Source organism: Lissotriton vulgaris, chromosome 4_1, assembly GCF_964263255.1.
Source record: "Lissotriton vulgaris chromosome 4_1, aLisVul1.2, whole genome shotgun sequence".
In the NCBI taxonomy this organism is placed as follows: domain Eukaryota; kingdom Metazoa; phylum Chordata; class Amphibia; order Caudata; family Salamandridae; genus Lissotriton; species Lissotriton vulgaris.
The window spans coordinates 340,134,856-340,149,586 of record NC_141691.1 but is presented as its reverse complement, the minus strand read 5'-3'; the positions used below and the strand labels follow the sequence as shown (position 1 = coordinate 340,149,586).

Below are 14,731 nucleotides of genomic sequence, written 5' to 3'. Positions count from 1 at the left end.
CCACCCCAGAGCTGCCTGCTTGCCCCTGGTTCAGCATGAACGCAGCAGCGTGTGAAAAAGCCACTGCAGACATTCCAATAATAATAACACATGGACCCCAATCCCTCAGTGCGGGGGAAGCTTTGATCTGGAGCACTCAGGGCAGCACTTTATCCGAATACTTCCTAAATGGGGTCTTTCCTCCCCTTTTTATGGCGCTCCCTGGGGTACGCGCGATGCAATTACCCTTCTCAGCCTTTCAGAGTGAGCGCTAACACACTTAACCAGGGTGTCGACACACGGCCCCATAGATGTACACCGTGGCACACGCACACAGACAGGGTCATACACACACGCGCGAGAGCAGGTGTATCAGCTCACACAGACACACAAACACTCCGGTAGAATCACACACAATGGCATATAGACACAGAGGCACATAAACACACACTCACAGACACACTGACAGAGTCATGCACACAGACACAAGACCAAGCATATAAACCCACTCACACAAAACACGCAGCTAGAGTCAAACACAAACACACAATTACAGACTCATGTGCACATAAATACACGCAAGCAGACATACAGAAACGCGCAGGTGCTCGCACGCACACGCTTGTGCACGCATGCACAAGTCTCCATTTCACTAAAGTGACAGGCTGAGGTGACAGTACTGGGAGTAATGAGGCTTCCGTTCTGCGCATATGCGCATGCAGCTGTCCTGCACGAATGTGCATACCAGTGCAGAAGCAATCGATCAGGGACAGTGAACCAGCGGGTCACCTTCGACCCGTCACACTCCAGGAGCGCAGATGTGTGGGTGCCATAGAACCGAAGGAGGGCGCGCTAAATTATGGCGTAAAGGCCCTTTTTACTGACGGTTTCAGCAGCGAGAGTTGTGATTTGCACTCGTGCTCTTCCTTTTGAGTCCGCCGCTGCCACCCTCAGGCTGATCCCAGGGGCCACGGGGAGTGCCACTCTGATGCCAGGGTGAGCATCTCCGCGTCCGTCACTTACAACCAAAGCTAGGCCTCTTTCAGAGGATCCGGAACCAGCCTTCATAAAACGCCACACCGCTTTGAACGGTTCCAAATATTTACACACTGAACGGGCACTTATGCAAAACAAACTCACCATCCTATTGCAAAGCAACATTAAAAGTCTATGTAAACCAGGATAACTTATTGAGTAGGAATTGTATATACGTAAGTATATATTTTCCTGTTTATTCTCATATAAATTTTGCATGTTTGTGCATTTCTATAATTGAAAGCACATATAGATACATATTTTCACGGTTGCGTATATATTTCTGTATATATATATATATATATATATCTGCATAGTGTGTCAGAGCACATACATTTTAGTAACATAAAAGCTGTTTGTTTTTATTATCGCCTGGATGGAAAAAACAGCTGCATTATTGAAAAAAAAGCAGCACTGAAAGTGATCGCTATTGTAAACCAAAAACCCGCGAGTGGTGCGCGCGCGCACGCCACTGCCAGCATATGTCTTCAATTATCGCGCCCTTGTCTGGCCGCAATAATTGAAGGCATATGGGCTTTGGTGCGCGTAACAAACACGAATAGGCCATAGGCGGAGCTACGTGACCGCCTACAGCCTATTGCGTGTTCTGTTAAAAAACAGCATGCACGCAAAGCCCAATCAAAATGGACCTAGGAAATAACATGCACGAGCTGTGTGGAAATTCAAGGTCCATTTTTTAAACCTCTACAAAAGGGCTTTTCGCTTCGCTTGCGAACCCTAAAAAAAAATATGGCAACAATTTTCATTGTATGACAAATTGCTTGAAAAGTGGTAAAATGTGCTGTAATAAAAACAAATTGTCAATATAATGGAATGTATATAAAGGTATTTACTTTTTGTGCAACATTTTCTTTTTCCTATATTTTAGATGAAGCAGCCATATTAAAATTTTTACATACTGGAAGATGCAATTAATTGACAAAAAAACATTGCAGTAGTTAAACTATTCACTAACCTAGAAAGTGAAGTTTCATGACTTCTTTCATTTTCTTTTTTTTTTAAAGAATCATAAGTTTTCACAAAACAGAAGATATGCTGACAGTTTTAGGGCATATTTCCTTGACCTTTGCCATGGTTTCAGCAGACTGCCATGTTTCTGTGATTTTATCGCCGGCCGATGTCTCATAAATTGCGCTTCTTAAACTTCACAGCTAATTTCGTACATTTGCAAAACGCAAAGTCGCTGGAGGATCTGTTTAGAGGTCATTGCAACTTCTGTTGCAGTTCGGATTGTGAGGAATACACATGAAAAATAAATAGTGCTTTGAAATACATATTACAACTTTGCAGGTTTATTCCAACTTACTTTTTTTTAATGCTGTTGTAGAAACTGTGAATTATCTAAGAGAAGAAAATGTACATAGCTATACAAAGGAACACATTTATTCTATTTGTTTATTTTATTCCCAGGTTCAGGCACTTCAGAAGCAGATGTTTTACACCAGGCGCTACAAGAGGGTAACAGTGCAACTGAGGTGTGCCTGACTGTTCTGGACACCATTTCTTTTTTCACACAGAGTTTTAAGGTACAATTTATCTCATATTTACTTATGTGGTGGTAAAACATGAAACCGTGAGCATCCTAATGATTTGCTTATAAGTTTCTTTGGCTTGGACTGGTGGCTGTCTGAGGCCAGAACTAGTCACTGAAAATTGGGGGGTGGGTCACTGAAAATTGGGGTGTGGGTCATGTGTAAGGTCTCCAATATTCAGGAGACACTGTGCTACTAGATTCAACTCATAGGCCCTTGTTACTTGTGCTACATAATTTTAAGGCTCCCGCCGGGGAAACAAAGTAGAAATGGTGGGCGAAGTTAACAGAATGGCATATATTCTGTATGGAGGCCAGGCTCCCTACTCTGTTTTTAGTTCTCGACTGTAGACAGCTTGCATATGCACTTTCTCAAAGAGACATGCTGTATCTACTTTGTAGGCTTACAGCCTGCCCATAGGCTTCCCATTTGCCGGCACCATTGTCGCTCCATTTTTTGTTCTTCCCATTTGTCAAGGGCATGCATACACCATGACTCTTCTGGTGTTTAGCCCTCCTAGAGACCATTGCCAACTTCTTTTAAACATACCCAGCAGCCATTGCAGGGAATTGTTTCAGAACTACTTTTTATTTCTGTAAGAGTGCTCTCTTTCTCTAGAAACAGAACTCGACACAGAAGAAATCTCCATCCTGAATGAAAAATAGACAAGGCACCTTCCCCCCTCTCTCGGGCCCCGTGCACGGCGTTATTTTACCTGTGTGTTGATTTAAAAAACACACACGCTTACAATCAAACAAAGTCTCCTAATATGTATTTTTAATGCTACAGTTTGCTTCTGCCTTACATAAGATGGCAGCATTATAAAAAACACACCTGGCTTACGATCAAGCAACATCTTCTAATATGTATATTTTTTTAATGCTACAGTCTGCTCTGCCTTACACAAGATGGTGGCATTATACGTCATTCCTTCAAATTAACTTAACCTCACACACAAGTTGTTTGCATTTTCAGTACAGGATCGAATCGCTTCCGATCACTGTCACATTATCTTGATTGCCATATATATTGCCTCACTTAAGATGGCGACCCACTGACTCCTCCCTCTCATCATAATCCATGTAGCTTCACTAGTCCATGTAGTGCTCTCTAGCATTGAAGCCCGTCCTCCTCTGGTCCCCTTTACCCTGCCTTCGGACGCAGTAAACGGTAATCCAGCTCCTCCGCCATGTTGCTGTCAGCTGTTTCCCGGCACCCCCTGCTCCCTGACTGAAGACTACAGCTCTGAGTGGGGAGTGTCCCTGCTGTTCTGCTGACACTTCCCACTGCACCTCACCCACGGTAATGTCCACCAAAGAAAGGAGACAGTCGAGCACGGAGCAATGGTGAAATGTAAGTGCTTGTGCTAGCCTCCCCCACAGCCCTCTAGTGACTTGTGTGTCTTAGTGTGGTATAAAGTGGGGGCTGCTAGAATGTCTCGTGAGTGACAACCCAGCATGTCCTCTAGCCTTACCTCACCAACTTCAGATGTAAGGGACAGCCACAACAATAACAGCGTGGCCTGGAGAATATCCTGCTGCCAACAGTGTGCTTGCCGGAATAAGCTGTATTGGGGTGATCAAATATGTACTTTTCTACAGTTAAATGTCCAGGAATGTGTGATGTTTGTAGGAGCTCCTATGCGACCAAGACCACTGACAATGCCAATAGCTCAGAGCTCCATAATTGCTAAGACCTATTGGCTTTGCCAACACTTGTTTTCATTTGAGACAAAATGATACCTGGAGTGCCACTGGAGGTCCCCTGCATTGCTAGATCAGGTGCAAATTATAATTGTATGTTTAAATGTAGATGCAGCCAACAAATGCTAGAATCTCCAAAAACATTTGTAAGCCCAGCTAGCTGAGAAACATTTGCCTTATGACCTGTGTGCTTTTGCTGCTCCATCAGAAATAATGACATAACAGTGAGTCTAACTATACTGACTGGTTCACTGTCAGGTCTGGTTGCATTAAACCCAGGCTAGATCACCACGGAGAGCATGGAGGACCTTCATGAAAATATAATTATAATTTCATTAATAGGCTAGGAAATGTCCTTGCCATATTAAGGATACTTTTCTAATGCTCATTTGAATGGTAGAAATTCCTCCATGCAACCTTGGCATGACCAGACTTTCCACAACTCCACAAATACATTCCTTCCACAGTGTATACAGACACTCGTGAGAATTCTGCAGCCGTGGCAGAGTACTCTAAATGTGTCAGAATATCAACTTCCGGCAGAGGACGCGCATCTGCCATAGAGACTGACTGAAATTCCACTAGCATTCCTCTAAGTGGGACTGTTCTTTTTCTTTTTCTAAGTATGTTCTTTTTCCTTACATTTTATGAGTGAGTTCTAATACATTGTACGTATTTAAAGAGACACATTTTAAATCGATGATTTACATGTTTGCAGACCCAGCTCCTAAACAATGATGGCCACAATCCACTCATGAAAAAAGTATTTGATATTCACCTTGCTTTTCTTAAGAATGGACAGTCTGAAGCAGCCTTAAAGCATGTATTTGCTTCCCAGAGAGCTTTCATTAATAAGGTACGTGGAATTGGTTACTTGGAAAATATCTCTAGAGCATTGACCTTTAATGTGATTAGCATTTTACTAGATAATGCCAATGTAATTTCCTGTGTACCATAAAGATGTTTATATGGGCACTTATTTTCACGCCACTTGATTGACCCGTTGAGACTATGGTTACTACAACAGATCTGTGTGCCCTGTAACATTCATCAGGTTGCCATTTGTCATGCCTGAAGGAGATGGAGTGCTAAGAGCTTAAGGAAAGTCTCCGCTAGTATTGAATGTTAAATGTGAAAAAGTGAAAACGTTCATCATCTGTCGCAAAATGAAGGCCAGATCCCTTTAAAGCCAAGATGAGATGGAGTGACATTTAGGTATATTTAAAAATAAGCGTTCAGTGTATTGTACCCCTACAGGGGAGTGAGGAACATCACGCAGCGAGGCGAACCCTTTTCTACCCATAGCATTGATGAAGATTTTCCCTTTCCATTAAACTTTTTTAGGATATGCTTCTCTTTCCCAGAAATATGATTAGGGGGGTGCAGACTCTATTTCTTTTATATCTGGTTGACCTGACTACTAATGTGGTGACAGGTGAACTTTGTAAGTGGTGACAGTAACCCAGAGCAAGCAAAGTGAGAGAGCCAAAATTGATGAAGTTGTTTGTGGGAGTTTGTTGTGGGAATACCCAAAAATTGTTTTTTTTTTTTAAATCAGCACGAAATGGTGCATTTTTCAGCACAATTTTTACATAAGTTGGCTACAAATCCAGAGAATGGCAATATTGAAATATTCTAATACTTTTGTGGCCTGTCACACTTGGATTCTGATTTAAGGACCTCAGCATCGTCAGAGGCTACAGGTGTTAATAATATCACGTGGATATTCACTGCCGTTGTTTTAGGAATATCTTAAAATAGGTTAGGAATGATTACCATTGTGCCAAGATTAGTACTGTGCAGTGGATAGTCAAGAAAGTCCATAGTATATTACAGCGTGATTTCTCCTCTCAAATGTAGCACACCTGCCTTATAATAGCGCTGCAAAGGAAGGCGAAGCAGCCTCCCCGCTTCACTTTATAGTAGCGTGGAAAAAAAACTAATAAAGGGAAAGGCAAGATGAAAAATCAACATGTTTTAATTAATATATTCTGATTAATGATTATGAAAGCCAGGCAGTGAATGTGTATGTAAGTTAACTATTTTGCACCACCCAGAAAACGCAAATATTTGAGCATTTGGAAGGTTAGGCAGTGGGTTGAGTTTCTCGAAAAAATAACCTGTGAATGTCCTATTTATTAAACACATTATTTGACCCTTGTTTTGTTTCCTTTTAATTATGGGAAATGTAGTGACTCTGGATTTCACAAAACATATGAACGTAAGATATGCAAAACAGAACACTGAATCACGATTACGGATGTACACAAGTATAACGTGATTAATGTTCAATAAGTGTTTTCAAATTCATTCTCCTTTAACCACTGCCCCAAAGAGATAAAAGTTGGCGGCATTCACAATGCCCCAGAGGCAAACCAATTTCTACTTGAGCTTCAATTATTTATCAGCAATATCTTAATGAAGTAATAATGTAAAACCAGCCCTGAGGTTTGGAACACCCCCGTGCATCGCCTATTCTTACATAGAACAACAACAGAGCCTAATTTATGCCTCTCACCTTAGACCAACAACTTTTGCAATAAAATCAAAAAATATATTAACATAATGATTAATGCAACCATGGGTCCAAAAATGCTCGTAGTCCTAAAAAGCATCACAAGGTCTTGACCTTAAAAACCATAGTTGTTTGTGCATTGCACAACAGTTTGTTTGGAGGGGCAACAGTACTCCAGCAGCGTCCAGAGAAGGGTCAGCAGTACTGTACACTGTGAATGGACTATGCTACTTGATGTAAATAAGTTGCAGACAACAGGAACAGGTAAGCTTTATATAAGCTTTAATGCAGCACAGAGATTAGTAGGTCAGCTCCCCGTCCAACCAGAGCTCCAACTGCCAACAAGGCGAAGGAGGACTCCAGAACCCAGAACACAAGGAGAGATCTAGAGTGCTAGCCCAAGGAAGGAGCAAAGCACTGTACAACATATCTCCCCTCCTTGCAAGGAAAGAAAACACAGGAACAAAAAAGGGAAGAAACACTAATGCACATAGTCATTCAAATACATGGGTGGGCGGCGGGAGCGAGAGCTCCTCGAACAGACATCAGCTAAGGAAGAGGAAGAAAGAGCAGGAGTACGAGGTACAGAAGAAGAAGCAAGAGAAGTAGAACCGGAATCAATCACAGAACTACTATGATAAGTACACAAGGAAGTGGAGGCATCACCACCACCCACCTCCCCCCGTCCAGCTGACAAGGGAATGGGAGAAGAAGGACCACCAGAGGACAGTAAATAACCATTACAGCCATCCACCTTGGCAGGAAACAGGTCATCAGAAGAAGAATCTTTACGTTTCTGGTAGAGAGTTACCCTCCGGTAATTCCAACTCTCACCATTGGCCAATACAATGAAGTGGGGAAAAACTTTCCTGACTTTGTAGGGGCCTCTAAACTTGCTAAGACCCTTAGTAAGTCTGCCCGGCTTAACCTTGACCAAATCACCCACGGAGATGGGCAAGGAGGCACTGTCATGAATTAAGGGAATATCGCTGCCAGAACTCAGCCAAGAAGGGGTCAATTTACTCACTGGTGTGCGACCACGCATTAGTTCAAAAGGAGACTTTTCACCAGTCCTATGGGGTGTGGAGCGATAAGCCCAGACCAGTTCTTGGACACGCTCATCAGAGAAACAGCCAGACTCCACAAACATCTGAATCACGCCCTTAATGAGGCGATTCACCCTTTCACAAAGGCCATTGCCCTGTGGGTTGTAAAGACTCGTCTTCTGATGCCTGATACCACAACCATTAACAAAAGAAGTCATTTTTGAGGACGTGAGTTGAGTCCCATTGTCTGAAATGAGGACAGAAGGGTACCCTTCGTTGTTAAAAATGCCCTTCAAAAACTTAATGGTAGCATCGGTAGTGATCTCCTTTACAAACTGTACACACAACCACTTTGAAAAACAGTTGATAAGGACGATTGCAAAACGGTGATCAGTAGGAAGCTCACTCATGGGGCCTATGAAGTCTAGGCAGACACTATGCCAGGGAGTATTCTCACAGACAATCTTGTGAGTGGACTGAGAGCCTAAAATTTTGAGGCACTCTCACCCTCCCTACAGAAACTACACTTCAACACGCAATCTACTGCGTCATTATCAATAGAGGGCCACCAAAAGTTCTGTTTGACGCGGCGTTGCGTGAGGCTTTGACCCAAGTGTCCCTCATGGGCCAAGTCCAGAATTCTCTTTCTTAACAGATCAGGGGGAACAAAGCGATCACCTCGCATCAGAACATCCTTTCCCTCTAAAGAAAGTTCATCCAAAATTTTCAGGAAGGGTCTGACGGAAGGACTAACAGTGCTTTCTCTCCTAGCACCATTAGAAATAAGACTGATAACGGCCTTCAAAGTCAGATCCTCCTCCATGCCCTTGGACCATTCATCACGGGAAAATGTACCACCACCTACCGACAAGACATCTTCCATAACAGCAACTGCAAGGTCATCGGACTTGACTTCAGAACTACAATCAGTGGAAGGCATAGGGAGCCTAGACAGACAATCAGCTTGGATGTTTTTCCATCCATGAATAAATTCAATCTCGCACTGAAAGTCCTGCAAACGAGAAGCCAGTCTCGCCAACCTCAGAGAACCCTTACCAGCACCACCAGGAGCTAGAACGTTAACGAGGGGTTTGTGGTCGGTACGTAAAACAAACTTGTAACCCCACAAGTAGGTTCGAAAGTAACTCGTACCCCAGACTGCGGCAAGAGCCTCACGCTCTATTACCGAGTAGTTTGACTCAGAAGTGGACAAAGGTCTAGATGCGAATGCAATTGTCTTTTCAACGCCACCATGTCTCTGTAAGAGAACTGCGCCCAGACCAATGGCACTTGCGTCCACCAACAAGATGGAGGACCGAGTAGTGTCAAAAGGGGTGAGGACATTTGCAGATTTGAGTTCCCTTTTGATCAATTTAAAACAGGATTCATGTTCAGTGGTCCAACTAAACTTGACACCTTTTTTAAGTAAGGATCTTAGAGAAGCCGTCTTGGAAGAAAAATCCCTTACAAATTTCGAGTAGAACTCGATCAAGCCCATAAAGGACCGAAGTTGATCCTTATCAACTGGGGAGGGTGCTAGCTCAATAGCTTCAATTAAATTCTTTTTGGGTTTAATGCCTTCTTCTGACAAACAAAATCCTAAATATTCTATCTCTTTCAATAGGAAGGCACACTTCTCTTTTCTTAAGGTTAACCCAGCTTCATCTACTCTAAGTAACACATCGTGTAAGATTTTGTTGTGTTCCTGTAGTGAACTACCATAAATCAAGATATCGTCTTGAAAAAACAGCACCTTATCAAGACCCTTAAAGACTTCAGAGACAAGTCTCTGGAATACGCTAGCAGCTGAGACTAGCCCAAAAGGTAGTCTAGTGAATTGGAATGTGCCTTCACTGGTGATAAATGCAGTTAAGTGCTTTGAGTTATCATCAAGACATATTTGGTGGTAGGCGTGTTTAAGGTCCAACTTACTAAAGAACCTTGCTCCTCTAAGGGTTGACACCAATTCGCCAATGTTTGGGAGGAGAAACACATCGGCTACAACACACTTATTAAGAGAACGAAGATCCACACAGAACCTGATCTTGTTGTCCGGTTTCTGCGAGATCACGACAGGCGAAATCCAAGGAGATGCCTCGATGGGTTCAATGATACCTCCTTGGAGCATTTCCTCAAGAGTAGCCTTAACTTCATCTCGTAAAGCAAAGGGCACTCTTCTTACTTTGTGTTGTACAGGCGAACTGCCTTCCTTAAGGATTATGCGATGAGAGTATCCGATAAGTTCACCCAACTGGTCCCTAAACACATTTTTAAAACTGGCCAAAATATCCTCCACAGACGAGGTCTCAACAATGGAAACAGGGTTATCAGACCTGGGATCTACTACGATGTGCAGATCGTATTGGTGATGAGGCCTAGGATTGCTGGACCATCTGCTGATATGTATATTTTCCCATAGGCTGATCTGCCCTTGAAAACAATTTCCGCTTCAAAGAAACCCAGCATGTTAATTCTCTCACCCTGGTAACCAGACGGGAAAATGTCGCACGTCTTCAAAGCTCTTTCTCCCCATACATTTTTCATTAAGGAAGTGGGAATTATGGTCCACTTTGAACCGGTATCAACCATGAGTGTAACAGTTTTCCCATCAATAACAAAATCATCTTTAAAAGGATTACCCCTCTGGTTATCACACGCGCACACAGTGTCAGTCAAGACTAAGATTTTGTTAACATCACGTCTCAAAACATCACATTCATCAACAACTGTAACTTTTGAGTTATTCTTATTCCTACACATTTTAGCAAAGTGTCCTGTTTTACCACACCGTAGACACTCTTTGTTGTTTGCGAAACAAAATTTCCCATCTGAGGGATGAGAAAAGCTACCACATCTCGAACACATTTTTTGATTATTTTTGCTAAAGGATGTCTGTTGTACATTCTTTTTCTGAAGAATGTAGCCTTTCTTTCTGACGATTGCAATGGCGGCAGATTCATCGTCACTATTTTCACTAAAGGTACTCTTATGAGAGATTTCAGCCACTTTGGTCTCTAAGCCACTTTTTTGCAGTTCTCTCATACACTTTTCGCTTTCTTCTACGACTTTGGCCAGCTCTATGGCGTCTTTCAATGTTGGGTTCTTAGCCGCCCACAAACGTTCTTGCACTTTCCTATTGTTGGCTTGAACAACTAATTGGTCTCTAATTAATTCGTCTGCCATCTGGCCAAAGTTACATTTAATAGATAACTCGCGTAGTCTTGCTACAAACTCATCAATGCTCTCTTCAGCCAATTGTTTGTTTTTATAAAATTTATATCTCTGAAGGATGAGATTCTCTTCTTTACCAAAGCGAGTTTCTAATCTTGTTACGGCCTCTTTAAACTCGTCAAAATCAGCTTGTGATCCTGCAGGTAGTACTTGTGGTAAGTATCTGAACAAGCGCTGTCCCTCTTTACCTAACGTGGTCATTAACAGTGCTTTTTTGCGTTTAGGTGAATAGTCTTCTCCATCCAGAGCTTCAATATAGTTATGGAACATGACTATCCAGTCCTCCCATGCTATAGGGGGATTGCCTGGCTCTGACAAAAATTGAGGGGGAAGAGCAACATTGATCGATTGAGCCATGTCCTTTAATAGTTGTCAACAGATTAATAAGAAATAAGTACACCAAACAGTAGAGTAAAAAGAGTTGATGATAAACGCTTACTGTTATTACAGGTGAAGAACTGTGACAAATGGCTGATGCTTACTGCTTCATCACAAGCGTTTCCAACAATGCCCAAAGCGAGAATCTGCACAAAAGTAAGTTTCATGAGCGTTGTGTGCGTTATTACGCAAACGCTGTATGCACTCCGGTGACACTTTCACTGGAGTGACGCTTTTCTGCTTCCAAGCGTGTGCGCGCAACTCTTATGTTCCCCGGCGTGTAACCAGGGTAACAACAATGCCGCCAAAATGGCCGACAACGTCGTGCGTGTACGTCACACGTCAGACGTTCCGCGTTAATCACAACGTGAATCTGCGCGCATAGGAAGACGCGCTCAGTGACGTAGCGTTGCCAGGCGACTCACCGGACAAAGAAAGCTGGCTCCGGTGACGTTGCTGCTTGCGATGTTCGAAGGCGTAGGCTGGTGATGTAGCTGCCAGGGGTCAGTTGCTAGGAGACGCGTTGCTCTAGACGTTGGTAGAGATGACGTCACCCACTGCGTCACGAACCAGAAATCGGCAAGAAAGTTCACAAATTATTCTCCACGATGTCGCTGTCACTGAGAGGACGGAGGCAATACTCCGCATTCACGCTGTATATCGTACGTGGATTCTTGAGGGAGTTGATACGCTACTTCTCTGGAAAATCACTTCAGGCTGCAGCATTCACAAGGAAACGGTGGTCGGACGTCTCGCCAGCCCAAGTCGCCAAATGATGTAAATAAGTTGCAGACAACAGGAACAGGTAAGCTTTATATAAGCTTTAATGCAGCACAGAGATTAGTAGGTCAGCTCCCCGTCCAACCAGAGCTCCAACTGCCAACAAGGCGAAGGAGGACTCCAGAACCCAGAACACAAGGAGAGATCTAGAGTGCTAGCCCAAGGAAGGAGCAAAGCACTGTACAACACTACTCTAATTGCTGATGAGAACAAACATGAGCACTCTAGTAGCCACTGCATAGGCACTGAAAAAGGTGACAGTCGGTTTGAGGGGTCACGGTACTCTAGCAGAAGCGTGATTTGGCGTAAGTACTCAATCTGCCATGTGAAGGGGAAACTACTCCAAAAGTCATTGCATAGGCACATGAGCACTGTAGTAGCCAGTATGAAGGGCAAAGCTACTCTAGCATTGTGTGAATGGACATACCTAATCTAGCAGCCCTGTGAAGTGGCAACAGCACCCTAGCAGCATCATGAGATGACGGCACTACCATAGCAGCCTCATGTGAGTGAATCACAGTACACTTCAAAACAAGCACCAGCCTCCGATGCGGCTTCAACACTAGAGTGGGTCCCTGCTTCAGCCCTGGGGGAACTGGTGAGTGCACATTGGGCCAGATGCATCAAGCGAAATGCGCTCGCAAAAGGGCCAGATTCTCAAATGCAAAAATCGCAAATAGAGAATTCGCTAAATTGCGATTGTTTGCATTTAAGGAATCTCAAATTGAGATTCCTTAAATGCAATGCATGAAAGTATCAAAAATAGCGAATTCACTAATAGGGCACGCAAATTACCACGAAGTACAACTTCATGGTAATTTGCAAAAACTTTGAAAAATGCACTTTTGTGCATTTTTCAAAGTTTCATGTTGCGCACACACATGCCCTAAGGGCATGTGTGTGCGCAACATATGTGCACAGATCACATTCAGGGGTGTAACAGGGTGTCCTTTGGACACCCCTGCACCCTTGAACTCGCAATCTCAATTTGCGAATCGCTAATTGCGATTCGCAAATTGAGATTGTCTTCCCATTCATTCCTATGGGCCTCTAGGCCCATAGAATTAATGGGGAGGTATTCATTAATTGCGACTCGCAATTTGCGAGTTGCAATTAAGGAATTCTAAGGAATCGCTATTTTTACAGTGATTGCTTGATGCATTCCATTTTGCTATTCCTTATTAGCGATTCCTTATTTTTCGCTAATAAGGAATCGCAAAATGGATGCTTGATGCATCTGGACAATTGTCTCAGGGGACTGGTGAGTGCCTTTGAGATCAGAGCATGCCGCTCCTGGTTTCACTGAGGCTTTTACTCTAGTTCGGCCAGGGGGAGATTACAAGGGCTGAACAAACATGAAGTGTTGTGCAGCTGAAGTGCACACTGGAGAGCAAGAACACTTTGTCAACATGAAGAGAGCAGGCTCACAAACAAATTCAGAGGATGAAAGGAGTACTTAGGCCTCGGTAGACTGATAAGAGCAAACGTATGAGGAACAACAGGAAAAAATATGCTTCAATAGAGGAAAAGTAAGTGACAAGCACAGAAAGCACTGAAAAGCAAGGAAAGTAAGGGAGCTGGATGTAAGCCCCTTCCATGATTTATATTGAATACCATAGATTTCACATCATCACACAAGCAATTTGTTGGTGAAACCTAAAAAAGGAAGGAATAGGAGAGTTAAAGGAACATAACAATGGGCTCCTATTATGCCACTGATAGCCAAAATGTCACAAGAAAGACCCCAGGAGGCCATGAATGGGCCACTGATATACGTGACATAGCTTGAAAGCAGCACAAATGCCCACATCATGCCATGTAGCCCTTCTGTTAAACCACTGAAAGCAGGGATGTTGCCATGAATGGAGACTTTTAGTGCCTTTCATAGACATAAGGCAGCCATGAATGACCACAGTATGTCATGATTATCCGCTTTTTAGGTCTTGCGCCTAGCGTTGCAGTGCGCAGCACTGCCCAGCGAGAGACCTCATGTAGGGGGTTTGAAAACATCCCTAGGAATCACATACGTTTGTGCGTGTGCTTTTCCTTTTGGGCCACGCTATTGGCCTTTGCGTGCATCTTTTTATGAAAGACAGCACGCAATTGGCCAAAGGAGGGCGCATTGCTCCGCCCATGGCCTATTGGTGTCTGTTTTTCGCGCACCACTGCCATGTGGTTTCAATTATCGTGCCCAGACACTGGCGCGATAATTGAAACCACATGTCTCGCTGTGGGGCGCGAGTGAGCCCCACTTGCGGGCTTGTCTTTAGATGTTTTGATTTAGTGGAAGCCTAATTGTTTTCGTAAAGGCATTTAAATAATTTTTATAGTGAATATTATTTTTGTTTTATTCACAGTACATTTGATTTTTAGTGAATTAAAACATTCAGCAACTTTTCTTCCATTTTGAGTCTGTTTTTCATGAAACCCGTTCATCCCTTTGCAGCGAACACAATGTATTATTTTGACCATGTAGGCAATTACCATACAAGTATTTCCAGCACGGGTATT

General features: G+C 43.2%; 1 protein-coding gene across 5 annotated transcripts in view; it reads left to right on the top strand.

The window, feature by feature from the left end:
* Positions 1-14,731, top strand: part of DOCK11 (dedicator of cytokinesis 11) — a 1,133,414-nt gene that overhangs the window by 895,534 nt on the left and 223,149 nt on the right. For all 5 annotated transcript variants that reach the window (XM_086918718.1, XM_086918717.1, XM_086918722.1 and 2 more), the window contains 2 exons: positions 2,446-2,561; positions 4,989-5,126. In XM_086918718.1, coding sequence (XP_086774844.1) covers positions 2,446-2,561; positions 4,989-5,126 — 254 coding nt within the window. The remainder of the gene's footprint in view (positions 1-2,445; positions 2,562-4,988; positions 5,127-14,731) is intronic.